General features: G+C 43.4%; 1 protein-coding gene across 2 annotated transcripts; it reads right to left on the bottom strand.

The window, feature by feature from the left end:
* Positions 1 to 2,245: 2,245 nt before the first annotated feature.
* MPV17L (MPV17 mitochondrial inner membrane protein like) lies at positions 2,246 to 11,653 on the bottom strand. 2 transcript variants are annotated; one of them, XM_026520277.4, is made up of 4 exons: positions 11,310 to 11,653; positions 8,190 to 8,260; positions 4,549 to 4,578; positions 2,246 to 4,467 (listed from the first exon to the last, which is right to left on the bottom strand). In XM_026520277.4, the coding sequence occupies exons 1-4, from the start codon at positions 11,617 to 11,619 to the stop codon at positions 4,288 to 4,290; spliced, it is 591 nt and encodes a 196-aa protein (XP_026376062.1). In that variant the 5' UTR covers positions 11,620 to 11,653; the 3' UTR covers positions 2,246 to 4,287. The 2 variants fall into 2 exon arrangements, with proteins under 2 accessions (XP_026376062.1, XP_048080645.1); XM_048224688.2 differs by lacking the exon at positions 4,549 to 4,578.
* Between the last annotated feature and the right edge of the window lie 15,321 nt (positions 11,654 to 26,974).

Genomic DNA, 26,974 nt, shown 5'->3' with positions numbered 1-26,974 from the left:
CAATACCACAGTGAAATCTCTATCTACAGATCTTATTGTGAAAGAAATGAAATACATTTTTTCTTCAAAGTATTAAAGAACCAAAATTATAATTAAGGAAGTCCTAGAACGAGAAAATGTTCTTCTCTTTGAACTACATCTGTATCTGTACCTTCTGTTCATGAAACATCATCCGTACAAATGAGGAAAAAGTTTCCTGAAGCATCCTTCATGCGTATGACCCTTTAAAGGCCAAATTCGCTGACTGTATAGCGGGTAAATATTAATTACTTTGGGGGTACCTGCGTAACTTAGTTAAGCATCTGACTCTTGATTTCGGCTCAGGTCATGATCTCAGGGTCATGAGGTCGAGCCCTGCGTCAGGCTCAGCGCTCAGCGGGAGTCTGCTTGGGATTCTGTCTCTCCCTCTGCCCCTCCCCCACCCCCTCTCAAATAAATAAATCTTCAGGGAAAAAAATCCATTACTTTGTCTACCAAATCACCTACTGCACCTATTCTGAGTAAATATTTTCCCATGTTTCTCTCCAACTTGGTATCAGAACATTTTCAACATATGCAAACTCTCCTATTGCCTAATTCTGTCTCACCCAAACATGATATAGATAAAAGGGAATCACCTTTATTATTTTTCCTACAAATGAAAAAGACCGAGAAGTTGCAGATCATGCATGATGTTTAAATCCAAGTAAGCAGGCTAGGAGCATTACATTATCCAAAGTTGAGGAACGGTTGATGGAAATGTCCCTCGATGCTGGAACTTTTCTTGGCTTTGTCTTTCAAGATCTCATCCCCTCTGCTCCTCCATCCCCCTTCCACTTTACAGACCTTTAGTCTTGTGACTTTCCGTTCTTCAGGACCCAGCTTAGGCATCTCCTCCAGGAAGCCTTCCTTGATTACCCAGAGCACCATGATTTCAAAGTACTTACTGCTTATGTCACTAACCTGCAGCTGGGTGGCTTTGCTTGGGTAACACCCAAGCTTTCCATTGACCACTTGTCACAAGCACTGCTCAAGTGCTGAATGATGAATTGGACAAACTGTCCGGAGAACTTGATTATCAGTGTTTTTACTTCTATTCCCAAGTAGATCGCGATTCTTTCCACACAGTTATCATCATGTTGTTTATCCTCTTTACATCCCTATGCTGGCCATTTAATAACATTTGTTGCTTACTTACATAAGCTTAGGGTTATGGTTATTTGTTACGGTTATACTGGTGGATGATAAGAATGGACACATCCATTTGTGTGGAAGGAAAGATCTCCCCTGGACTGAGAAATCGTTTCTAAGTTATCTAAGTAAGAGGCCTATTTCCGACCCTGGAAATGGAAACCAGGTGTCCAGTAAGATGGGACTGGGGCACTCTTAATTGTAATGGTAGCAGGGCCAGGACGACGGCCTTCCTGGTGGTGGTGGTGAGTGGTGTTATCAGTGACAATCAGGGAGTCAGAAAAAAGGAATGCTGGGAGGTGCTGTTTGAGCCACAGGATAACTAGCCCCAAAGCCTGGACCTAGGACAGGATTCGCGATCCCTGAGTTCAAGCTCACTCAGTAGAGGATAAGAATTCGGTATCCTATAAGCTCTTTTAAAAAAAAGCTTTTGAAACAGAGGATCATAGGGGAAGAGAGGAGAAAATAAAACAAGATGAAATCAGAGAGGGAGACAAAACATAAGAGACTCTTAAGCATAGGAAACCATCTGAGGGTTGCTGGAGGGGAGAGAGGTGGAGGATGGGGTAACCGGGTGATGGACATAAAGGAGGGCATGTGATGGAATGAGCACTGGGTGTGATAAAAGACTGATGAATCACTGACCTCTACCTCTGAAACCAGTAATACAGTATAGGTTAATTGAATTTAAATTTGAAGAAATGTTTAAAAAAAATTTTTAAATGCTTTGGCATTTCTCAAACTCCCCTTTCAAACTTCCCTTTTGTTTTCTACACGTATTAGGTAAAGTTGTTTTTGAAAATCCAGTCTGTCTCAACTCTGTTCAGGGAAGTGAACGATAGGTGCTTGCCTGAGAAGCGCAGGGCCAGAGGAACATGGCAACAACATACAACCAAGTTAGAGACACCTCGCCGAACAGGAAAATCTGGAGAAAGGGTGGGGGCCCCTTGCTCGGTTCCAAACCCTGAAGGTTCAGAGAGCGTTTTACCAAGATTGGCAGCATTTTAAAATAGACAAATGTTGCATTGCTGGGAATACCTTCCAATTCTCACACGAAAACACAAAAGTACTATTGCGGAAAAATCAGAAGTGTATTACTTGCAAAAATTCTGAGAATTCACGCTATATATATTCTCTACAGCACAGAGCAGCACATTATCGGGTAAAGACTTATGAAGATTTACTCGTTTATGAACAATAAGCCTTTTTCCTTGACGGTATAAACAAGGTCTGTGTTCCCAAACACTTTAATACGAAATGCAAACACTGCTCTTCCGTCATAACGTTGAACTTCATCAAAGAGATTGCCAGGTAGTACTTTCGCATAGTTACTCGGGATACACTTTTTTAATGACAAAGTTGGCTTAGGTATTATGAAATAGCTTTTCCATTGTATTAATGGCTTTCAAAACAATGTAGATAACAAATTATTTTAGGAGCTATCTAGAAATTTCCTTACTATTGTCCCCAAAATGTAAAGTATATTAATACCTACTAAATTCAAATAAATCATATACGTAGACATTATATACTTAGGACCTACATAAATTTATATTACAAATTATGTGCATAAAAAATTTAAGGATACATTCTTTAATTAATCTTACATACAAATTCGCAAGATCAATGTAATAACATTTCAGTGCTTCCCATCTTAAAATTTGTGCAAGACTCCACTGGAAGCAGCGACATTGTGGTACAATTCTTAGGTGACGTTTGCTGAAACTTCTTGAAATATTCATATCATTTTTAGACCCACTGGTTTTGAGGTCAGACAAACTGAGTAAATCTGAAAGTCTGGATCAAGTTTCTCATGTCTAGCTTAAAGATTACTGATAAAGATTGGGAAGTATCAATTTTTTTTAAGTAGGCTCCACACCCAGTGTGAAGCCCAAAGTGGGGCTCAAACTTATGACTGGGCGATCAAGACCTGAGTCAAGATCAAGAATCAGATGGGGCGCCTGGCTGGCACAGCGGTTAGGCATCTGCCTTCAGCTCAGGGCGTGATCCCAGCGTTACGGGATCGAGCCCCACATCAGGCTCCTCCGCTGTGAGCCTGCTTCTTCCTCTCCCACTCCCCCTGCTTCTTCCTCTCCCACTCCCCCTGCTTGTGTTCCCTCTCTCGCTGGCTGTCTCTATCTCTGTCGAATAAATAAATAAAATCTTTAAAAAAAAAAAAAAAAGAATCAGATGCCCAACCAACTGGAGCCAACCAAGTGCCCCTGGAAAGCACTGATTTTTAGAAATATAACCTCAGTGTGAAATTTGGGGTAACTCTTTTTCCTGGAAATCTATGGAATAGAGTTTTTCCTTCCAGAGGAAGAAAAATTGTTCATTTTCTTAGAAACTTCACTCAATATAGGTCTTTTAGAAGCCAGAAATTTTTCCTATGTCTAGAAAACGAGGTCCTTGAGTCAACTGAATAGGCTCAAAACTAGACACATTAACTAAAAAGTGCTTAACTCTGAAATTACAAAAGTAGAAGATGTCCGTAAAAGATATTCCATACGGGACACACCAATTAGATACTATTATTTTTTTGACAGCATAAAATGTACTTCCGGAACTGAGTGTCAGCACTAACAATAAATTATTATACAAAGTATTCTGAGAAAAACGAATTCGGTTATTCAATCTTCTCCTCGACTGAGCTCTATGTAAATAGAAATTTACTCTAAGGACTACTTTTGGTATAAAAGTTGAACTGACCTAAAAGTGTTTGGGGGGATAACCTGAGATTTTAGACATGAAATGTAAATGATCAAAACAAGTTCTTTAAATCAACCGGCATTAAAATATCGGCATAGAAATCAGAACAACTGCCAAATGCCATGATGTCACTATTACCAGTATTAACCAAATAACGAGAGGAGTAAAAATAGAAGAGAAGTGAGACTTTCAGACCAGAATGGGGAAAAAAAGAAAAGGATAAAATTATACATATTCCTGGATAATGGAACAATGGCGTCTATGCAAGAGTCATTCTCCAAAATGGAGCACATAACTGGTAGGTTGACTCTTTTATCTGCAGGGAATCCACCGCATTAAAAAAAAGAAGAAGAAGAAGAAACAAAGAAAGAAAAAGAACATCGTCATTGTCAGGGAATCCTTGGCTTCTCATTTCTCGGGGGGCCTTTCCAGCGCCCTGGCCTCCTGTACGTGAAGGAAGGCGAAAGCCGACTCGAACGTGCCATCGCCGCTCTGTTGTGAAAAGCAGAGGAAGGTGGCCCACAGGAAGCCGCAGAGTCCGGTGTAAGCGGTCCTCCAGGGAACGGGAACCAGGCCGAAGTTGGTCAGCTGTAACAGAAAGGAAGAGTGTGCTAGGGTCCAGGTCAACGGCAGCCAGGAAATCAGCGTTCCGAGTAGTTGGCAACTCACCTGCACAAAAGGCCAGTACATCAGACCGCTCTGGAACACAGAAAAACTCGGTCAGGACGCCTTTCAATCACACACACACAAACAAGCCCAAAGATTAATACCAGGCGGGGAGAACGCAGAGGTGAGATTGTGTTTCAGACTAAGCCGATTACATCAGATTCCTTCAGATCTCTCGGTGGAAGAGGGTGGGAGCCGTGCGAAGAGCTTTGAGGCGTGAGGCGATTACAGTAGTCGTACTCACGGGTCCAGACTGAAAAGGCTACCAGAACTAGAACCACTTCTGTTAAACCTCCGCTTTCAGAATAACATATATGTATACACTGTCGTCTTCCTGTTAGCCCAAGCAAATGCTACGGGAATATACTTATAAAAGGATCATCACTAAAGCTTTAAATTTATCATTCTTCAAGGAATGATTTGTTAGTAATATGTCCTACTGGGTGTCCAGGTGGCTCATCAATTAAGTGTCCGCCTTTGGCTCAGGTCATGATCCAAGGATCCTGGGATTGAGTCCAGCATCGGGCTCCCTGCTCAGCGGAGAGCCTGCTTCTCCTTGTCCCTCTGCCCCTACCCCCTGCTTGTGCGCTCTCTCTCTCTCTCTCTCAAATAAAATCTTTTTAAAAAATAGAATATCCAAAGGGAGACTCCCAAGTGCACAGAGGAGAGCCCAGAGCTAGGAATATTAGATACGGAAGAAACTGGGTTCATACCAGGCTCTCTAATCAAGCTTGATCAAGGAAACCAAGAGCACAAATGTTAGGGGTGGGAAAACAAGAAGCATCCAAAAAGAATCTCGTAACACAAAAGGCTTTCTTGTAGCCTAGAGGATATGTGAGTGGGAGTAGAATTGCTTTTTTTTTTGTGGCTGAGGAATCAAGCCCCTGCCCAATCCCCGTTCTTTGGATGAAGGTAGTAAGGACATGCCTAGTGTGTTTGTTGTTGACATGTCGGTGCTGCTTGAGTTTTTGGTTGGTCGGTTTTTGTGCGGATGGCATGCAATTTCTGTCTCTCCACCAGCTACAATAGGGGGGCGCAGGTATATTACCTCTTAGAAATTTATCTGATAATTACTTCGTCTCTTTTACACTTTTTGAAAACTTTAATTTGGAAACAATTTCAAACTGATGGAAAAGTAACAAGAATAGTTCAAAGAATACCCTTTACCGGTTGTCACCCACAGTTAACATTTTGCCCGTTTGTTTTATTATTTCCTGGCTCGATCCATCTATATCCATCCATCTTTCTGTTTCTCTGAAGCATTTGAGAATAAGCTGCACACAGAATTACCCTTTACCCCTAGATACTGAAGTATCTATTTTCTAAGAATAATTATATTCTTTTACGTAACTACTGCAGAGTTAGCAACTTCAGTACATTTAACAACGGTAATGAGCCTTTTATTTTATCCACCATCCTTCTGCCATGTTTGTCAATCGACTCTCTGATGGTCTTTATACCATTTGTTTTTCCTTTTAGTACAGGATCCAGTCTAGGGTCAGGTAGTGCATTTAGTTGCCATCTTTTCCTCAGCCTTTTTTAAACCTATTACAACACTAATATTTTTGAAGAATACAGTCTGTTCCCCCTCCCCCAAATAACAACAACAACAACAACAACAACAGAGCTTTCCCTTTTTGGGGGGAATTTTGTAATACACAAGAATGTCAGCTAAACTTATTCTATAGCAAGAAATAGTGGAATATATTATTTACCTTAAATCTCTTTTTAATTAAAAAAATCAAACATTTTAGATAAAATTAGTCATCTCTGACGCTTACTGCATGAAATAGAAGATATTATTACTTTTTAAAAAAGATGATTTTATTTATTTATTTGAGAGAGAGAGAGAGAGAGATGACGGGGGGGGCAGAAGAAGAGGGAGAAGCAGACTCCCTGCTGAGCAGGGAGCCCAACACAGGGGCTCCCACGACAGAGGCAGACCCTTAACTGACTGAGCCACCCAGGCGCCCCTCCCTTTGGATATTCTAAAGGCATCCAGAATTCAACATTTCTCAAACTGAACTCATCTATCTTTTTTTCCCAATTGGCTTGCTACATCCTAGCTCAAGTGACAAGCCACCACTCATGGAGTTACTCAAGCCAGAAACCTGTGGGTCATCACAGATGTGTCCTCGCCCACTACCCAACCACCAATCCCTTACCCAGGGCTACCAATGCTACCTCCTGAATAGCTCTCCAGTCATTCCTATTCGCATGCCCTGTTTCTTATGTGAACTCGGTCACAGTAACCCTCTAGCTGGTTTCTCCCGCCACTATTCCTGACGGTCAGGATCCCCGGCATGGCGTGCAACTCCCACCGAAGGTGGCCTGTGTGTCTTCATTAAGGGAGGAGAATCGGAGACATCTGCACATCCCTGCTTAAAGCCCCTTTCTTCCCCAATGCTGCTCGCTTGCTCTTTTTTTTTTTACCGGTAAATGTATACACCTCCATAGGATCCATGACATAATGGGACAACTTGTTCCTTTTTCCAAAATAAAGCAGAAGACAATCACATTTGGATGTCGCAACAGGCTCACAATTTCTGCCCCAAGAGAAGTAACAAGTTCTGAATACTCTCTCCCCTTAAAAGAAAGAAGGACTTTCCCCGAGCATGTGGCTTCCACGCTCCCTATCATCTACCTCCAGCCATCAGGTGGGCGATGCTGATTCTGGGGCTCAGTGTCACTCAACAGAAAATGCCAGAAACAGTACTGGGCAATAGCGGGGTGTGGCTTGGCGCTGCTTCTGATAAGGAATTAAGTACAAGTGAAGCCCAAGGCCAGTCTGTGTATATCCTGCAATCCTGAAAATTCACTTCATGGGGATTAATAAAAATCAAGCATCCTGGGCCGCCTGGGTGGCTCAGTCGTTAAGCGTCTGCCTTCGGCTCAGGGCATGATCCTGGGGTCCTGGGATCGAGCCCCACATCGGGCTCCTCCACTGAGAGCCTGCTTCTTCCTCTCCCACTGCCCCTGCCTGTGTTCCCTCTCTCACTGGCCATCTCTCTGTCTGTAAAATAAATAAATAAAATCTTTAAAAAAAAAAAAATCAAGCATCCTCTAGGCCAGAGATGGAAAGCATCCCTGATTTTGCCAGGCCTTATGGATAATGCTCAATAAACCTTCATTGAATAAGTTAATAAATATTTGTCGGACTGGAGTGCGTATATTTGCATTGAGCAAACAGTACAACAGGTGATGTACTTTAAGCCTAGAGGTAACCTTGGGGGACATTATCCTCCACAAGGACTTAGCAGAATGTACACCTGGGAACATTGGTCCCAAATGGAAACGATTCCATTCATCACTCAATGTTCTACTTTTCCTATTTTGCAATAACCTCTTTGGCTCCAAAATTCACTAAATAAACTGTAATCACTAACAAGAGTAAATTTTAAAAGCAGGAATCATTAGGAACATTGACTAAACCTCAGAGACGCTCACGTGTCTCCTAACGTAGAGACATTCTTAAAGCTTCTTCTCACTTCTCTTTCAAAACAAACTTAAGAGCTCCCCGTCAAAATACTATACCCTTGTGCCAACCAACTGGAGCCTAGTTTAAGAACAGTTTTCTTAAAATGTATTCAATGTTACAAATAGAGTAAAAAATCTTAGTTACCTTTTCAAAAGTCTTGTCTTACCTTGTACGTATTCCAGAATTTCTGTTTCAGGTCCAAAAATATGTCATCCTTTTCCTGGAGAATACTCATACCTATTTGTAAAAACACACACCACAGGAATCTTGCACGATTCAGTAGAAGAAGACTGTATAACAGTTCAAGTTTTCTCTTCTAATATGCAAAGTACCCACCAGTATCTCTCGTTCATTACGTCCCTTCTGACCTAACAGTGAAAACAACATGACCTCCATTCTAAAACTAGATAAATCTTTTTAAAAAAATAAATAGAATTAAAAAAATAAAACTAGCTAAATCTTAAAGGAATGATAAATACGAAGTGAAAATAGCAGGGTATAAAAGTATATATATATAGAGAGAGAAAAAATATATATATAGAGAGAGAATTCACAGCATTCAGATAGCAGGACGATCAGTGGTGACTTTTCTTCTCTGCCTTCCAAACTTCTTGTAAAATGTTTAAAATTTAAAAAATTTAGAGGTGTCTGGATGGCTCAGTCGGTGAAGCGTCTGCCTTCAGCTCAGGTCATGATCCCAGGGTTCTGGAATGGAGCCCCACATCGGGTTCCCTGCTCAGCCGGGAGTCTGCTTCTCCCTCTCCCTCTGCCCCTCTTCCTGGCTTGTGCTCTCACTCACACTCTCTCGCTGTCTCTCAAATAAATAAACAAAATGTTTAAATAAATAAATAACATTTTAAAATTTTAATTTCCTTCTTAAAAAAAAAAAAAAAGGCTGATGGACCCTGAGTATTCTGGTAACTACTAAGTTCCCATCAGCATTCTCATTAGAATGATTCCAATCAGAATTTGAAAGCAAGAACACCAGTTCAGCCTTTCTAAAAACATTCAGAAAACTCTGTATGTTCAACAACCCTGAAAAGAAATTCAGGGAGCAAAGACAAAATCCTCCTATTTTAGGAAGCAGTAAAAATAAAAGTGCTTTAAAAAGTCTCCTTCAAATCCGATTAGGAGGAAGGGGAAATAAGAGGGGGCTTTAGTCAGTTGCAAGGAATTCTGAAGATTTATAAGAATACCCAGGTGCATATGGGTAATATCAGGTTTCACCTACCAAGCACTAATGAGGCGCTAAGCACTTTCTGTGCCTTATTTCATTGGACACCCGCTCCCCCCACCCCAAACAACCCGCTGAGGTTGGGAGTTACAGAGGCAGAAACGAAGCTCAGGGAGGTTAATATCGGACCAAGTCCAACCGAGGTGTGGATTCCGAGCCAGACCTCTCCATCACAATCCGAGCTCCCTAAGGTGGCCCCAGCACAGAGAATCATCTGATATAGGCAATTTCCAAGTTGGAAATGCCTTGAACAAACATCCATCCCACCCCACCCCCCTTCACTTTCACACGAGGAGAGGAGGAGAGAGAAATTGGGCCAGAAATCTAAAAAGCAAAACAAAGCGGCCCTCTGGGTAGGAATCCGTGTCAGGAGCCTCGAACTTAAATCACAGGCCTCTTGGGGCCCCTGTGTCTCCAATCCCTTTCTGGCTTCGGACATAAGGACCACACTCAAGATAAAGAACAGGGCATGGATTATGTTATCTTCGGGAAAGTCACTTAACCTCCTTCGAGACTCAGTTTTCTTATCTGTAACACAGGAATAACAAAGAGGGTCTGCCTCACTGGGTTGTTTGAGGATTAAATGGAAACCCTATTCCCGAAGGCCCAGCCCCTAGTCCCAACTCCTTCACCCGGGTTCAAGGCCATCGCAGTAATGGACCTGAGGGGCCTCTTTGCAGATGTGGCCTGGAAGTCACCTTGGGACCAGGCATCCGGCAGCACCCCCCCCCCCAGGTCCTTCATTTCCCTGACCCCACTGACCCCATCGGCCCTGTGGTTGGCCAGGTCCTTCATGCTTCCTGTGGGCTTTGTGAGGAAAGGAACTGGGTCTGGCTCCCCAAAATAAGATCCAGAGGGCAGTGTAGGTTTCTTCAAGGCTCTGATGTGACCCCCATGACCTGGTTTAGAAGGCACCAGAAGCCACTGAAAAGAAGACCTTCTTGGGTCTTCTCTAGACCTTCTTCTCTATCCCTTCTCTATCCCTAAGGCCTTCCCTAGACCTTCTCTATTCCTGAACGCCAGATCCAGGGCCCTAGGATTTTCTTGGGTAATTGGTGACGGTCCCCCACCCCCCCTTTGCAGGCTATCCATACTGCTAGGGAGGATGGAGGCTACAGAGCCCCTCCCATTGTTTTTGGTATTTAAGGCCCTAAGGAAGATTCCTGACGTCTGGCCTTTAGCCCTAGGGTGATTTTCTGAGGAGGGGCCTCCCAGGACTTCAGAGGCAGCGTTCTCCAAGGCAGGGTCCAAGGTCCACTCACATTTTCTTGGCTTTTCACAAAGGGAAGGGAACCCCAAAGGAAAATCTTGTTATCAAAGCAGGACTAAGGCCTTGAGCATGAAGTTTCTGGGGGAATCTGTTCCTACCTCTGGTTCCACCTGCTCTGCTCCCATGGGCCCGCAGGCCCCCCCTCCCCCCCCCCCCCCCCCCCCGCATTCCGTTGGTGTGTTGGAAAGGAGTGTCTGCCAGTGGAAAGGAGGCCCATAGCCCCAGGCAGGGATTTTTCCTGGGGAGCAGGACAGCCCGGTCCCACAACTGCGTCACAGGGGTGACAGCCACCATGGCTAGGGGCTATGATTGCCTGGACATTTCTGTGAACCTTTTCTAGGGGGAAATGGACCCCCAGCCCTGCCTCCCTCCAGTTCCAGCGGACGCCGCAGGCCCCCCTGAAACCTCCAGCCACGGACTATACTGAACACCGGCGTCCCAACTGCGATCCTGGATCCTGGACCCTGGCCCATTCATCCCCCGCCTTTCCAAGCACCACCTCTCAACTTCTCCCACTTAATCTCCCGTTCCCAGACTTCTCAGCTCTGGCACCTCGACCCTGGCCTTCTCAGGAGACCCCCTGAAATGCTGCCCCACCGCCACCCCACAGCTTCCAGCCCTGGTCGGGCCTCAGAGCCCCTGGCTCCCGCTCCATCCCAGACCCCTGCAGCCCCCAGATCCGGGAGCCGCCAGCCCCTGCCTCCAGTCCCCCCAACCTTAGATCCTTTGGCGCCCCTCAGGGAATCTCGCCCTGGCCCCTGGTCCCCGCCCCGGCCCCTCACCGGCATAGAAGGCCGACACGGCCACGGGCCCTCCGATCGCCTGGTCGCACAGCACCTTGGCCAGCACGGTGCGCGGCGCACGGCCGGGCAGCGCGCGCTCCAGCAGGCGCAGCCACACGTAGTTGAAGTTGGCGTGGAAGGTCACAGCCACTGTGGCCACGCGCCGCGTCTGCTGCCAGTCGGCCGGGCCGCCCCGTAGCCGCTGCTGCAGCGCGTCGCCGGCGGAGAAGAGCGCCGCGTAGAGCAGCACGTTCGTGGGCCACGGGTAGCGCCGGGCCGCGCGCAGCAGCGCTGGCCACCAGCCCGCCATGCCCGCGCGGGGGGCGCCCGCCTGCTACCGCGGCGCCGGCTCCCTGGGCCACGCCCGCCCGCCGGCCCTGCCCTCCGCGCCGCCTCCGCCACCTGCACCTGTCCTCCCGGATGCTCCAGACCCATTGGGCACCCCCGCGCACACCCAATACGCGCCGTCCAATCCCGTGGCCACTAGCCATTGTAGGGCTGAGCATTTGAAATGTGGCCGGTCCACGGAATGCATGATCCATTTCCATGAAATGTCCAGAATAGGCCAGTGCATAGCGACAGAAAGTAGGCTAGGGGTTGTCAGAGAGGCGGTGGGGGGGGGGGGATGCGAAGTGACTGCGTGTGCGATTCTTTGAGGGGTGAATTCTATGGTATGTGTATTATATCTCAAAAAAAAAAAAAAAAAGGTTGAAAGAGATGGGAAGAAAAAGAAGGGGGAAAGAAGGGATACCAAAATCCGGGTACCAAGAGGGCGGTGTATGTTAAATGTTTATATGCAAGGAATTCACCATTCCAAAGCACACAATACGCTGTCACATCACTTAGGAGACAAATCCAGAAGTTGAAATGCAAAGCCTTTCGTGAATGGGAAGTGAGGCTGGAGGGACCTACTGCCTTCTCTTCAGTGTGTGACTCACTGAATATTGCCTCGAAAATTCAGGGACCTCAACCACAGGGGACCTCTGCCACAGGTACCATCTCTGACCCCAAGGAACTCAGCCCTCCTTGCTTCTTTCCCTCCTTGTTTTTTCTTCCTTCTCTAATACATCCAAACCTATTCTCATTCTCTCTCTCCTATTTATTTACCCTGTTTTATTTCGTTTTAATTTTTTTAAAGATTTATTTTATTTGTTTGAGAGAGTGTGTGCACACAAGCAGAGGGAGGGGCAGGAGGAGAGGGAAAGAATCAGGTGCCCCTCATTTTAATTTGTTTTAATTTTAACTTTTCATTTCGAAATGATTCGAGACTTAGAAAAAAGTTGCAAAAATAGTACAGAGTTCCCATATAGGCATCACCCAAACTTCCCCAAATACTGACATCTTGCATAACTGTAGTACCATGATCAAAACCAGAAAATAATTACTGATGTAATACTATTGCCTAACCTACAGACCTTATTCAAATTATTGCCAGTTGTCCCACTAAAGTCCTTTTTCCAGTCTGGTATCCAACCCCGATGACTTTGCATCGCACTGACTTGCTGTATATCTATCCCTTTAGTCTCCACTCTGGGGGACTGACCAGTTCCGTTGCAGACTTCCTCCACTTGCCCACCTTATTGTCATGGGCTGAATTGGGTCCCTCCCAAAATTCATATGTGGGAGCCCTAACCCCCGGTATCTCAGAATGTGACTTTAGAGATAGGGCCTTTAAAGGGATAACTGAGTGAAAAATGAGACCCTCAGGATGCGACCCTAGTCCAATCTGACTGGTGTCCTGGTAAGAAGAGGGAATTTGGACACAAAGAGGCACCAGGGCACTGCATGCACAGAAGAAATACGGTGTGGGGACCCAGTGAGAAGGAAGCCACCAGCAAGCCAAGGAGAGAGGCCTCGGAAGAAACCAGCCCAGCTGACACCTTGACCTTGGACTTCTAGCCTCCTGAACTGGGAGAAAAATTTATTTTTTAACCCGCCTGGTCTGTGGTATTTTGTTCTGGCAGACCTACTCGCGTAATACACCCATTCTCTTCAATTCTTGGGAACCTGCCAATTTCTGTGTTCTTTGACCCTTTCTAGTTGCTCAAAGTCAGCAGCCAGGCATCCCCCCCCCCCACCGCCTCATCCTGTTGTCACATAATCATTTCTGACTCTGACCCCCTGTCTCCCTCTTAGAAGGACCCTTGTGATTATATTCAGCCCACCTGGATAATCCAGGATAATCTCCGTATCTCAAGATCCTTACCTCAAGGGTCATCTACAAAGTCCCTTCTGCCACGTAAAATAACGTATTCGCCGGTTCTGGGGATTCAAGTGTGGATGTCTCTGGAGGGTCATTATTCAGCCTCCTGCACCCCCTTTATCATGTCTTCTTTCTCTGTAACCCTTCTGATCTCTTCCAACAGCAACTGATCCTGTTAGCTGAAGTGAAACTGCCCATTTTCTCCATGGGTGTAGATTAGGGCTATCTGCTTGTCCAGCACTTTTGCATTCATTCCCTCAACAGATCAGTATGCCTGAGCGCTATGATATGCCAGGCACCAGACTACATGCTTGTGGCAAGGATTTATACTCTCCACGCCTTTTTAAAAATCTAATTGCAGCCTGGAGGAAATTATGGCCTTCATTATGAAACAAAGAAAATTTCCCTGATGATTCCTACACCGTTTCCTTGACCAAATTTATTAGAATAATAGAGCAAAATTGGAGACCGGAAGCAGGAAAGTGGGGGTGGGGAGGGTTTGGGTGGTGGCCAGGTGAAATATGGGATGTCCAGTTAACTTCGAAATTTCAGATGACAATGCATCACTTTTTTAGTGGAAGTATGCCCCGTGCAATATTTGGGACAGACTTTCAAAAAAATTTTCACTCCTCACCTGAAATTCAAAGTTGACGGAGCACTCTATTTTTTAAATTTGTTTGGCTAAATCTGGCACCCCCAAAGGGCGGTGCTGACGATCACCGAGAGCCCACTACATGTGTCTGCTACCCGGAGGCACCCAACACATTAGCTCATTTACTCCTGCTAGAAACCCAGTGAGGGAGGGGCCCTGCCAACAATCTGCAAGGACATATATCCTCCAAAATCTATGGTGATCTTTATCAAGCAGCTCGACATATTTGCTTAATGGGAGTTGAAAGAAAGATAAATACCAGCAAGGCCGAGACAATTTTACATGGGTGGTTATATACTTGTCTCTTCTTAAAAACAATTAAAAAAATCCGATTATTAAGGACAGCCTATTACTCAAGCAAGTGCTGAAGGATGTGCCTGGCCTTCAGACAAGAGGAGGCGCTCTCAGATAAATGAGTTCATTACACCGATGAAGCATTGTCTCTGCAAGCTGTGATGCGGAGCCCTCCGGCGAGAAGGAAGTGGCACATTCCGTGTGACATTAATACCCCTGAACAGTGGGGGATAGCTGGGGAACACGGCGCCGTGTTAAAATGTGAAAGAGGAATTTCATGAGGAAGGCTCTCAGCAGGGAATAAACACTGATGCGGGAAGTGAGTTTCAATGTCCAACAAAGGATCACATTAAAAATACATTAGGATGCTTACAATGAAGCTTATTGTAACAGCGATTGTTTCATTTTACTTAAATGAATCGGGGCTTCATAAGAACCACCCTGTGGGCCCCGGTGTCTAAAATCTTCTATCTCCTCTTGAAAATTTCTCTGAAATGTCTACTGACAAACGGAAGCCTTCTCTGCTTAAAAGGCTGCAAGATAGGTGTGTTTTCCAAAGAGCAGAGGAAGCAATCAGTTAAGGCTACCCCTCAAAAATAAAAAAACAGTGGGGTGCCGGGTGGCTCAGTCAGTTAAGCATCTGCCTTCAGCTCAGGTCATGATCCTGGGGTCCTGGGATCGAGCCCCTTGTTGGGTTCCCTGCTCAGCAGGGAGTCTGCTTCTCCCTCTCCCTCTGCTCCTCCCACTGCTCATGCTCTCTCAAATAAACAAATATATTTTTTTTTAAAGTCATTGAAGCTCCTCAAATCCTTTCAAGATCACCTCTAAGACATCACTCGTTTCTGGGTATAGGGAGAGAGTGGGAAACCGTCTTCTTCTTTGCCACCTGAAATGAGGCTCAAGGGAAGTTGACAGGGAAAGTATGGGAACCTCCCTCTTTCCTTCGGCCACCCACCGCTTCATTCCAGAACACTTTCTCTGGAATCTCTCCAGCAGGGATCCAAATGGAAGGGGGTGCGTTGACTTGAAGCTGGGTGTGCCCAGCAGGAACCGGGTCTTTGCTTAGTGTGGCTACAGATGAGTTAAAAGAGCTATACTTTATGCAAATTATACTACCCTAATTACTACTACTCCCACCCCACCCCTTATTTGCACTTTCAGGGACCAGAGGTCAACAGCCACAGTCAGGAAGTGGATGGTCCACCTTGTGACGGATCATCAGAGGGTGAATAGTAGCCCAGCCCTAGGTCAGAGTGCCTATGTCATTCACGTCACTTCATCTCAATTTGCAGGTATTTTATCACCTCATGTCATCACCAGAAGGGTGAGTACTGGACAGTAAGATATTTTGAGAGACCACATTCACGTAACATTTATTATAGATTAGTTAGAATTGTTCTAGTTTATCATTAGTTATTGTTGGGAACCTCTTACTGTGCCTGATTTATAAATAAAGCTTTATCATAGGTATGTATGTATAGGAAAAAACATAGCATATATGTTTTCAGTACTGTCCGAGGGTTCCAGCATCCACTGGAGGGGCTTGGAATGCATTCCCCTGGGCATAATGGGTGGGAGGGACTGCTGTATGACTTACTCTTTAAAAGTTATTTTTGGGGCAACTGGGTGGCTCAGTTGGTTAAGTGTCTGCCTTTGGTTCAGGTCATGGTCTTAGGGTCCTGGGATCCAGCCTCAAGTTCAGCTCCTTGCTCACTGGGGAGTCCACTTCTCCTTCTACCCCTCCCCCTGCTTATGCTCTCTCTCTCTCTCAAATAATACATAAAATATTTTTTAAGTTATTTTTATTTGGATAGGCAAATGGGATTGAAATTATGGAGGTAAGAGTAAGGGCCACCACCACTGCTTACTCTCTGTCTGAACATGCCCTGGGAGACACAGGACAGGTGCTCCAGCTGGAAAAGGTCGGAAGGGAGGTTAAAGGGAAGAGGCTGTAACCTGTTTCCCACCAGAACCTCAGTTTCTCCTTTTAGCAGAAACAATGTTAAGCAATTCTGTCATGAAATCATTACAGCTCAGCTCTAATGTGGAAAAACCATGCCTAAAAATGCTGTCTCTATGACCTGGGCAACTCTCATATCCTTGATGTTGACGCAAATTAAGTGAAAGGTGCTTGGATCAATGCGATGGGTTTTAGAACATTTCCATGTTGGCCGGAGCTGATACAAAACACTGACGCTAAAACTGCATCTGTGTTTTGCTCTTGGTCAGAAGTTTGGATCACTTCCTCATCCTTCCATCCTGCCCTCAATCGAATACTAAAACATGGCATGGATTTCTCCACAGGGATGGTGGACTTCAGATTCCAACCTACAACTTGGCATTTTGAAATGGTGCCATTTGGAAGAAATATTTGAAGTAGAGTGTTTCTCTGGCTCAGAAACTCTGTTTTCACCAGCTTTATTTTAAGTAACTCTTCTGCCCACAGTTGGTGTGGGATAATAGAGCAATTAAATTTATTTCATTAATTTCCCATTGTTAGGTTTTGGGAAAAAGAAATAGCTTTGCAAGTTAAGTCCTCCTAAAATGCATTTAAAAGGGAGGAAATTTAAAATTCTGAAATCATGGAAAACCCAACATTAGAGGTAGCTTTAAAGATAGTGCCTATTCAAAATGCAAATGAATTTAAGAATTTCCACATAAAAGGTGGATTAATTATGGAGGCTTTTCTTCTCCAGTTATGTTTTTCTTGAACCTCTGAAACTCGAGTTACTATAGGAAATGTATGACTCCACTAATATGTGGAAGAAATAACTAATTAGTAGAATACCGATCCAGGGAGGAGTTCAGTACTCTCTCCGTCTGATCCCATAGGAGAGAGAAATCACATCGTAATTAGAAAGGGAAAACAGGGGGACCTGGGTGGCTCTGTCGACTAAGTGTCCGCCTTTGGCTCAGGTCATGATCTCAGGGTCCTGGGATGGAGCCCCGTGTTGGTCTCCTTGCTCAGCAGGGAATCTGCCTCTCCCACTCCCCTGCTGCTGTCCCTTTTTGTGCTTTCTCTGTCAAATAAATAAATAAAAATCTTAAAAAAAAAAAAACGGGAAAGCGTAATACAGTTGATTCTTATTTTTCAAAGTAGTTATATTCTATAAAGTTGCTATGAACACTTAAATTAGCAGCTGTTGAACCATGACTTTTCCAGGGTGAGGGTACCTTGGAGGCTCTGGTCCCAGCATTTTCATCAGCTGATCAACCCATACCCCTTGCTTTGTGTTTCTGTTGAAAACGAAATAAAATAATTTATTCACATTGAGCTCTCAGCCTACGACATTATAACTCATGTCTGAATAAAGCTTATCTACAGGTGCTTTCTACTGAGGGCACGAGACAGACGGCCTTCCTGCGCTCAGCGCTTAGCACTATGCTTAAGGGCCATTTTCAACAGCGAATACACTCATAGCACAAAAATGTGGAAAACGTGGCCCTACGTAGACTGTGAAAGGGACACTTGTTTACAGTGTGAGAGCTGCACCATGAAGGCACAGTGTCGCCTGGATCCGCGACAGAATGCGGCCCGGAACACGCTCGCCAATCGACTTAATGTTGTTGCTGCCGCGCGCATGCGCATGCCTTCAAAGGACGGCAAACGCATCAGGAGTATAGATTTGGGGTAAACTCTTGCAAGTAGTTGAGTTTGCAAATATGGAATCCACAGATAATGGGGATGGACTCTACGCAGAATTGTTAATGGAGAATTGGAATAATGAGGGTTTGGATAATAAGAGAAGTCTAAAGAGTCTAGAAAGAGCAGGTGTACGGGACAGCCCTACCGCCAGGACTGAGATAAAACGCCCAAGGACCTTTCAGCCCCACGCCCAAAACCCTGCCTCCAGGGAAGGGAAAGGGGCTGGAGCCTGAGTTCAATCGCCGATGACCAATGATTTAATCAACCACACCTGTGTGATGAAACCTCCATAAAAAACCAAAAAGCATGGGTTCAGAGAGCTTCTGGGGTGGTGAACACATGGAGATTTGGAGAGAGTGGAGCTCTCAGCACGGAAATTCCACATCCTTGCTCCATACCTTGCCCTATCCATCCCTTCCATCTTGCCTTACATCCTGTTCTAACAAGCTCTAGTAAGTAAGCTGTTTTCCTGAGTTCTGTGAGCCCCTCTAGCAAATTAATTGGACCCTAGGAGGAGTGTTTTGGAACATCCAATGTATAGCCAGTGGGCTAGAATCACAGGTGACAACCTGGACTTGCAATGGGCATCTGAAGTGGGACTGAACATTTGAGGGATGGGACATGTTCTCTGGGTAGACAGTGTCAGAATGGGGTTAAATTGTAGGACACTCAGAAAACGGCTTGGTGAGTGGAAAACCACACATCTGGTGTCAGAAATGAAGTAGTATTGTAACAGAGAGTTGAGAGTAGAGGAGATACCCTGTAGTTTTCTTAACATTTAAGACCAGCTGCAGGAGCTGGGCACTGGAGACGTCACCAGGAAGAACCTGGAAACAAAACCCTTTCTTCCTGCAATGTCTCCCTTGCGCCCTCTACTGACAAAACTTAACATCGCACCAGCTGGTGGAGGGAAAGTATTTGAAGGGCCCAGATCCATCGTTACACAGCAGGCAAACATAGTGGATTTGGAGCCAGTAGATGATAAATTGCCAAAATGCATTCTGCTCAGTATCATTGAAACCTATAAAAGGTTTAATAACAATTTGAAATTCTATCAGTAATGAATAAGAGTATTTATTTTTTCCCACTTTAACAGTGGATATTATTTTTTTCCAGATTTTATTTATTTACTTAGAGAGAGAGAGAGAGAGAGCGAGCACAAGTGGGGGGAGGGGCAGAGGGAGAAGCAGACTCCCCACTGAGCAGGGAGCCCGACCTGGGACCTGATTGTAGGACAATGAGATCATGACCCGAGCCGAAGCCAGACGCTCCACTGACTGAACCACCCAGGTGCCCCTAACAGTAGATATTATTATAAAAAAAACAAAAACAAAAAAACCCCAAAACTTTGTTACTTTGATAAGCAAAAATCCTATCTCACTTAAATGTGCATTTTTGATCAGTAGTAATAGTTGATTTTCTGTGTGTTGATTGACCATTTGCACATTTTTTTACTTTTTAATTACCATAGGTTAATGTTTTTATTCATTATCCTTTGGAACACAACGTTTCAGAGAAGGCTGAATTATTTCATAAAACTTAAATAAATCTGAAACAAATGAGGTGAATTTACGCTATGTTCTTTTTGCCATGTCAGCTAAAATATTCAGTATCATCTAAAGTTTTACTTTAGGGAAGAAAGAGTCTCAAACATTAGTTGAAATGTAGCTTAAAATGTCGGTTAAAAAGTTTCTTTCATATGGCTGCATCAATCTTAACACATCTGCTTCAGATTTTCCAAGACCTCATGCCCAACCCCGCTCCTGTGGTATTTGGATGATGATAGGTCTGAGAATGGCGAGAACTGCTCAAACATCAAAGAAAGGTCCTTCAAGAAATAGAAAAATCAATGGCGATGCCTTCCTCAAGGTCTTGAAAATGAATGACAAATTGTCCTTGGTAGTGGTTGGTTTGGTTTATTTTCTTTTATTTCCAGCTAATTATCAGTGAACAAATATTCTCCATGTTTTGGAGCAGAGATTTCAAATTTACAGCCCAAGGGGTGGATTCATTCACAATTTACTCTCTATTCTCTTATCCAGCTCTATTTTCCTGATGGCACTTACAACCACTTAATGTTATAGGGCTATTTGCTATCTGTCCATTCCAATGGAATGTAAGTAAGACCCACAAATGCAGAGTCTCTCCCAATCATTGTACCCCTGATTCCTAGAACACTGCCTGGCATAGAGTGGACTCTCAGAAAGTATTTGTTGAATTAATGCATTCAATAAATTAATTCAATAAATAAATCAATGCATTCCCTGAACTCTCACCATATCTCAGACACTGGGCTATGGAGACTTGGGATGTAAAATTGCTTGCTTGGCCCGTGGAATGTCTTTAACCTGTAATACTCATTACAACCAGTTGGAAACACTGGAAATGCCTGGAAATTAAATCTGCACGTTGCGTCAGCGTGTAGATTCATTATCCATCCATCTGCTCATTCTGCAACCATTTTTGGAGTCTACCTGCTAGTTCCTGGGGACAAAATAATAGTATGGACAGACTCTGTCTCTGCAGAAATAGCATTTATAGTCTGTCAAGGGAGACAGACATTAAGCAGACAATTACAGTTGTGCTAAGTTCACAGCAGCAGAAGTGCGGTGCCTGTATGAACACTTACGACATTTCCCTGAGAAAATGATACTTGAACTTCTATCAAGGAGGTTAGAATGTTAACAAGGGGAAGGAAGGAAAGAATAAACCAGTTAAAGAAAACCATTTCTCCGGAAGGAGTTTGCGGTATTAGAGGCACAAGGGAGGGCGCTGGGGTGGCTCAGTTGGTTAAGCATCTGACTTCAGCTCAGGTTATGATCCCAGAGTCCAGGGATTGAGTCCCACATCGGGCTCCCTGCTCAGAGGGGAATCTGCTTCTCCTCCCTTTGCACCTACCCCTAATCCTTCTTTCTCTGTTTCGCTCACTCTCTCAAATAAAATCTTTAAAAAGGAAGAAGAAGAAAAAGGAAGAAATGAGAGCTGAGATCCAAGGAGGTAGAAGGAGGCCACCATATTGGTGGGCCATGTGAAGGATGCACGCTTCCCTCCTTGAACAACCCAAGGCTTCTAAGCACAGGGTCTGATTTCTCTGTTTAACAGACTATTCTGGTGACTGTGTTCAGAATGGTTTGGCTACAGAGATAGCTTAGGTATGGCATGGTCAGGGTGTGCAGATGGAGAAGTGGACAGCCATGAGAGATATTTAAGAGGTATCTGCGTTGGAAGAGGTTGGGGAAAGAGAAACATGTGAGAAAGACACCCGTTTCCTGGCTTGAACCACTGGGCGCTTGATGGTGCCTTTCCTGGAACAGAGAATGTCAAGGAGCCCCTCGTTGTGTGTGGGCAGAAGAGGACGAGTTCGATGCCCATCTATGAATGTGCATAACTGGATCACAAGTTTCAGAAACATGGTGACCCTTACGACATGTGATACACTCTGATATTTTCTTAGCAACTTTATTGAAGTATGTTTTTCCGTATAATAAAATATATTCGTATTACATGTACAGTTCAATGAGTTGTGACAAATGCACATACCTCTGTCTACCACCACAATTAAAATTAAAATTTCAATCACCTCCCCAAATCACGCATGTGCAGTTAATTCCCCTGCATCCCTGGCCCCAGGCTTTCTGTCATTACAGGTGAGTTTGCGCTGTGTGGAATTTCATGTCATTGGAATTACACAGTGTATGTGTTCATTTATATTTGGCTTCTTTCACTCAGCATAATGTTTCTGAAGTTCGTCTGTGAAGGGAGCCCGCAAACTATGGTGTCTAGGCCAAATCTGGCCTGCTATTTTTATAAAAGACCAAGGGCTTACAAAAAAAAAAAAATCCAAGAGCTAAGAATGGCTCTATATTTTCAAATGGTTGGAGGGGGGAAAAAACAGAAGAAGAATATTTCATGATGTGAAAATTGTATGGAATTCAAAATCCAGTGTCCATAAATAAAGTTTTATTGGGACATAGCATTGACTCATTTGTTTACATATTGTCTATGACTACTTTCATGCTCTACAGAGTTGTGACAGACTGAATGGTCCCCAAAGCCTAAAAATATTTACCATTTGCCACCCGGACCTTTACAGAAAATGCTGACTTTCATGGTGTTCTACGTGTCAGTAGTTTGTTCCTTTTTTATGGCTGGTGTCGCATGGATAGGCAACGAATACTTTTCTTTTTGCCTGTTGACAGACATTTGGATTGTTTCCTAATTATCCTGACTCCCTATAATGTGCCATGATGTTTTCTATTCCAATGCAGTTTTTCAAAATTGCTAGTCACGACCCAAATTGATTTCACAACTCGTCAACGAGTTGACTGTCAGTTTGAAAACAACACTGGTATCGATGTTAAGGGAAAGAGCGGAGGACACAGGCAGGGGGAGTAAAGTGTTAGGGCTGAGTGCTGAGGACATCCAACAATTAGATGTTGGATAGAGGGGACGCCTGGGTGGCTCAGTTGGTTAAGCATCTGCCTTCAGCTCACGTCATGAGCCCAGGGTCCTGGGATCGACACCTGCCTTGGGCTCTCTGCTCAGTGGGAGACTGCTTCTCCCTCTCCCTGCCGCTCCCCCTGCTTGTGCTCTCGCTCTCTCTGCCAAATAAATAAATAAGATCTTTAAGGAAAAAAAAAAACCTTTAAATGTTGGATAGAGGACGAAGGATAGAGAAGAGGCAGGCAGCACTACGAGAGATTTTGATCTTGGGAAGCAAGGGGAGTCTTGGTTTCAAAACGGAGGCGATTATCTGAACCTAATGCAGCGGAGACATCGTGTCACATGGATGGGGATGATTTTAGTGAGGTTTGGGTGGAGGGAAGCCACTGAAGCCAGATTGAAATGAGTTGGTGGTGCACATGTGAGGAAACTCGAGACCATCAGTGTAACTGGAGGAGGACGCGGATGATCCCCACGGGGCGTTTTTGTTTTTTTGTTTTTTGTTTTTTTAAAGATTTTATTTATTTATTTGACAGAGAGACAGCCAGCCAGAGAGGGAACACAAGCAGGGGGAGTGGGAGAGGAAGAAGCAGGCTCATAGCAGAGGAGCCTGATGTGGGGCTCGATCGGATAACGCCGGGATCACGCCCTGAGCCGAAGGCAGATGCCCAACCGCTGTGCCACCCAGGCGCCCCTTTGTGTGTTTTTTGATGTAAAAACCACAAGAATGCTTGAAGAACGTTAAAAGGTGAGTATAACCTGACTTTTCAGATCAGTAAACGAAAACAGCACGAAGTAAAGCAACTGGCCCGACTCCAGTCGCTTTTCTGTTTGAAGAGCCCAGATTTATTTGGTCTAGAATCTGAGTTCGTACAGTGTGTTCTATGAACCAAGGGAAAGCTGGCCCCTGTGTAATCCAATATTTATACCTTTGCTTTATAAGTCTGCCGTTGAAAGAATACTTTTATAATCTTTTGTAGGCTTCTTGGGAGGAAAACGTGATTATTCATTATCCGAGATTTGTGAATAATAAGAAATTTATCTACTTTTATATTGGGGGGGCTCTGGTCATACAAGGTGTTTATGGAGGAAAATCACTAAGCATGCTAAATATTAACACTAGGATCTTCTCATCAAAGGCGGAAACCCCACACTGATGGACAGTCTGCAAAGTACTTGTCCTGTACTCCTGTCTGTTGTGAGATACTTGAAGACTAAAGAACTATTTGAGAGCACACTATTCCAGACTTTCTTTTTTCTTTTATGTTCTATTTTTTTTTTTAATTTTTAAAAAAGATTCTATTTATTTATTTGACAGAGCACAAGCAGGGGGAGCGGCAGGGGGAGAGGGAGAAGCAGGGAGCCGGATGCGATGCGGGGCTCCAACCCAGGACCTAGGATCATGACCTGAGCCGAAGACAGACGCTTAACCAACCGAGCCACCTAGGCGCCCCTATTCCAGACTTTCTAAGGACTTTACTGAGAAAATTTGTCAAAATATGAATAGGGTAATATCATTAAATGATTTAGAGATGAAAGGATATCATCTGCAACCAACTAGGAAATGATTCAGAGAAAAAATATGTGTATATTCGGATTTATGTATTCATTAGAGAGAACATAATAACATGCGGTGACATGTTAACATTTGGGGAATTCGGGCAAAAAATTTAAGAGAATTCTTTGTACTCTTCTTGCAACTTTCCTACAAGTTTAAAATTACGTCAAACAACAACGAAAAGGTGATAAGAAATCATATCTTGGCAAACTTCCTTGGATATAAAAATATCAGTGGCATAAGAAAATTCACAGCTTTTCTCATTTAGGTCAGAATTAACAAAGTAAAGAATGTTAGCACCTGCTAACAACACAAAAAGAGAAAACCAGGTACCGCATGCCTCTTGATGAAGAGAATAACAGCCATCTCTGAATAGGTCCGCAGAACTTCCAACCTGAACCTGATTAAGCCTTAGAGTCCACTAGCAATTTGCAGCAAAAACAGAGAACAGAGGCAAATCCAGACTAAGGAAAATTCTAGAACAGTAACCTGATGTCTTCAACAAATCAAATGTAAAGGGGAAAAAAAGATATAGGAAAACCTATAGATTAAAAGTGACTATATATGTGTATGTATATATAAAAGACTATATATAGAAACTATATTAAGAAACTACGTATATTTATAGATATATTTTATAGTGTTTATGGATGCACATTTGGGTGATAAAACTGCAAAGAAATTGTAAGGACATGATTGCTGTAAAGGTCAGAAAGTGGTTATTTTTTCTTGGGGTGGGGGGAACTGGGATTGTTTCAGGCAGGGGCTCCTGGAGGCCTTATGGGGGTGTGACAAGGTTCCCCTCGTGGAGGGGACGGTGATTATAGGGTGTTAGGGACAATTCATTTCTTTTAAGTTGTTTCCTATATTTTAACAATAAAACCTGTTTTTGTTTTTGTTTTGTTTTGTTTTTTAACTATGTTTATGTACTTGGCGAAACTAACAAAGCAAGGTCTCAGCGTTGCCACCTCAAGTCGCCTTTAGGAATTGCAGACTTCTCTCTGAAATTGCCCGGTAAGGTTTAAAAAATGATTGAAATCTATTTTTCACAGGTAATTTACTTTTTTTAATTCATAAGAGAAATGCATGAAAATGGTAAAAATTCAGATAGTGCAAAAGAATATAAAATGGGATACTGCCGATTTCTTTTCCCTCATCTCTAAACTCCTCCTCTCATTCCATAGTTTTCACCTTCTACTTTGTAAAAAAAAAAAAAAAAATCTTTGTATCTGTTTCTTAATTTAGAAAGAATCTATTGCTTCCCATACTCTGAAAAATGGAAAATTTGTTGCCATTTGCACCAGCTCTCCTATCCTCTCCACCTCCGGATTTTTGTTACTAAATTTTATTTCTCCTGGAAATAAAAGCAAACACTCTTTATGCCTTTAAATATTACACTTAAAACTTTGAATCTTGGTTTAGCGCTTTTAGAGAGTATTTACTTACACTCCGAAATGAAGTTGAAGACATTGATGATTCCACTTACATTCCTACTGACCTTGTCCCTTCCCTCCCACTTTTTGGTGATTTATTAATTTTACAGTGCCGTGGTGAATAGTAAATATATTTTCCATATGTGTCACTTGGTTGATTCAAAAAGTTAAAGGTAAAAGCAACATCTCAATATGGTTATGTAAATATCAATCAGGACACTACAAAAATCATGTGAATGGACTCAAAGGGAAAAATAACCACAAACTTTTTTTTATTTGGTTTGCTTTTTGCCTATTAATCAAGGAAAGGTCTGTATCCACACGTGTAAGCCAAATGTTCTCACAATGACTGATTTCATGTTTTGGCTTCCTATGGTATTTTTTCTCACATGTCTGTACTAGCTCATAGAATGCTGAGTTATAATTTATCAGCTTACATATCTGTCCCTCCACAAGCCAAATGATTTTAATAGACTTGAGTATAAAATGAAAGCTATGGACCATACATTTTCCCCAGATAAATGCACTCACAAACAACATTTGGGGTATAGTTTCAGGAGTTTCACAGGCCTTCCCCTGGGTCCCAAAGTAAAAACCTCTGCTCTTAACAGTGTTTCCTTAAAGGCAAGGATCGTATCTTATTTTTGTATTTCTAGCACCCAACTGTCCAAGGTGGCAGCCGACAAATATATTTGGGTGCATATTAGTGTCTGTGCTGCCTAACCCAGCACTATTTGGGTAAATAGTAAACAAACCAGTTATTCCCACTTTTTCATGGGGGAATAATTTTCATGTTTTAAAGTTTACTTCTAGACTAGAAAAGGTTAGTTTCATCTTTCTAGTTTCTGTTCTGTAGAATCTACAAAATGCAAAGATATTTGGAGGTGGCTTTGGAAATTATGAATTTTTAATGATATCCATACTGAGATGTTCAGGGGTGAACTATATTGATGTCTACAACTTTGAAGTATATCAAAATAGAAGACATATTGATGAATAGATAGACGCTTATGAAATAAAGCAAATATAGGGAAACGTTCATTGTAGAATCTAGAAAGTGGGCATGTGGTTGTTCACTGTACAATTCTTTCAATTTTTTCTAAATGTTTGAACATTTTCTTTTTCTTTTTTTAAAAGAGATTTTATTTTTTTGTCAGAGAGAGAGAGAGCACGAGCAGGGAGAGTTGCAGGCGGAGGGAGAAGCAGGCTCCCCCGCTGAGCAATGAGCCTGACGCAGAACTCCATCTCAGGACCCTGGCATCATGACCTGAACCAAAGGCAGCGGCTTAACTGACTGAGACACCCAGGTTCTGAACATTTTTGTACTATGTCCCTGAACATTTTCTTACTAAGTTGGAAAAAGTGATTTGTTTCGCTCAAGCAGAGGTACATTTAATTTTGATCTTGGAAGACATAAATAGACCTAAATCTTTCCT

This window comes from Ursus arctos, unplaced genomic scaffold (assembly GCF_023065955.2).
Source record: "Ursus arctos isolate Adak ecotype North America unplaced genomic scaffold, UrsArc2.0 scaffold_2, whole genome shotgun sequence".
Lineage (NCBI taxonomy): Eukaryota > Metazoa > Chordata > Mammalia > Carnivora > Ursidae > Ursus > Ursus arctos.
Note: the sequence above shows the minus strand (reverse complement) of the source record. Positions and strands in the feature narration are given on the sequence as shown.

Bases quoted from the DNA above. Each gene is read 5' to 3' on its own strand.
- MPV17L (XM_026520277.4), bottom strand. From the start codon at position 11,619: ATGGCGGGCTGGTGGCCAGCGCTGCTGCGCGCGGCCCGGCGCTACCCG. The intron at 8,261-11,309 runs GTGAGGGGCCGG...TTTTACAAATAG, and splicing joins CGTGTCGGCCTTCTATGCCG to GTATGAGTATTCTCCAGGAA. The intron at 4,579-8,189 runs GTAAGACAAGAC...TCTGTGTTCCAG, and splicing joins AATTCTGGAATACGTACAAG to AGCGGTCTGATGTACTGGCC.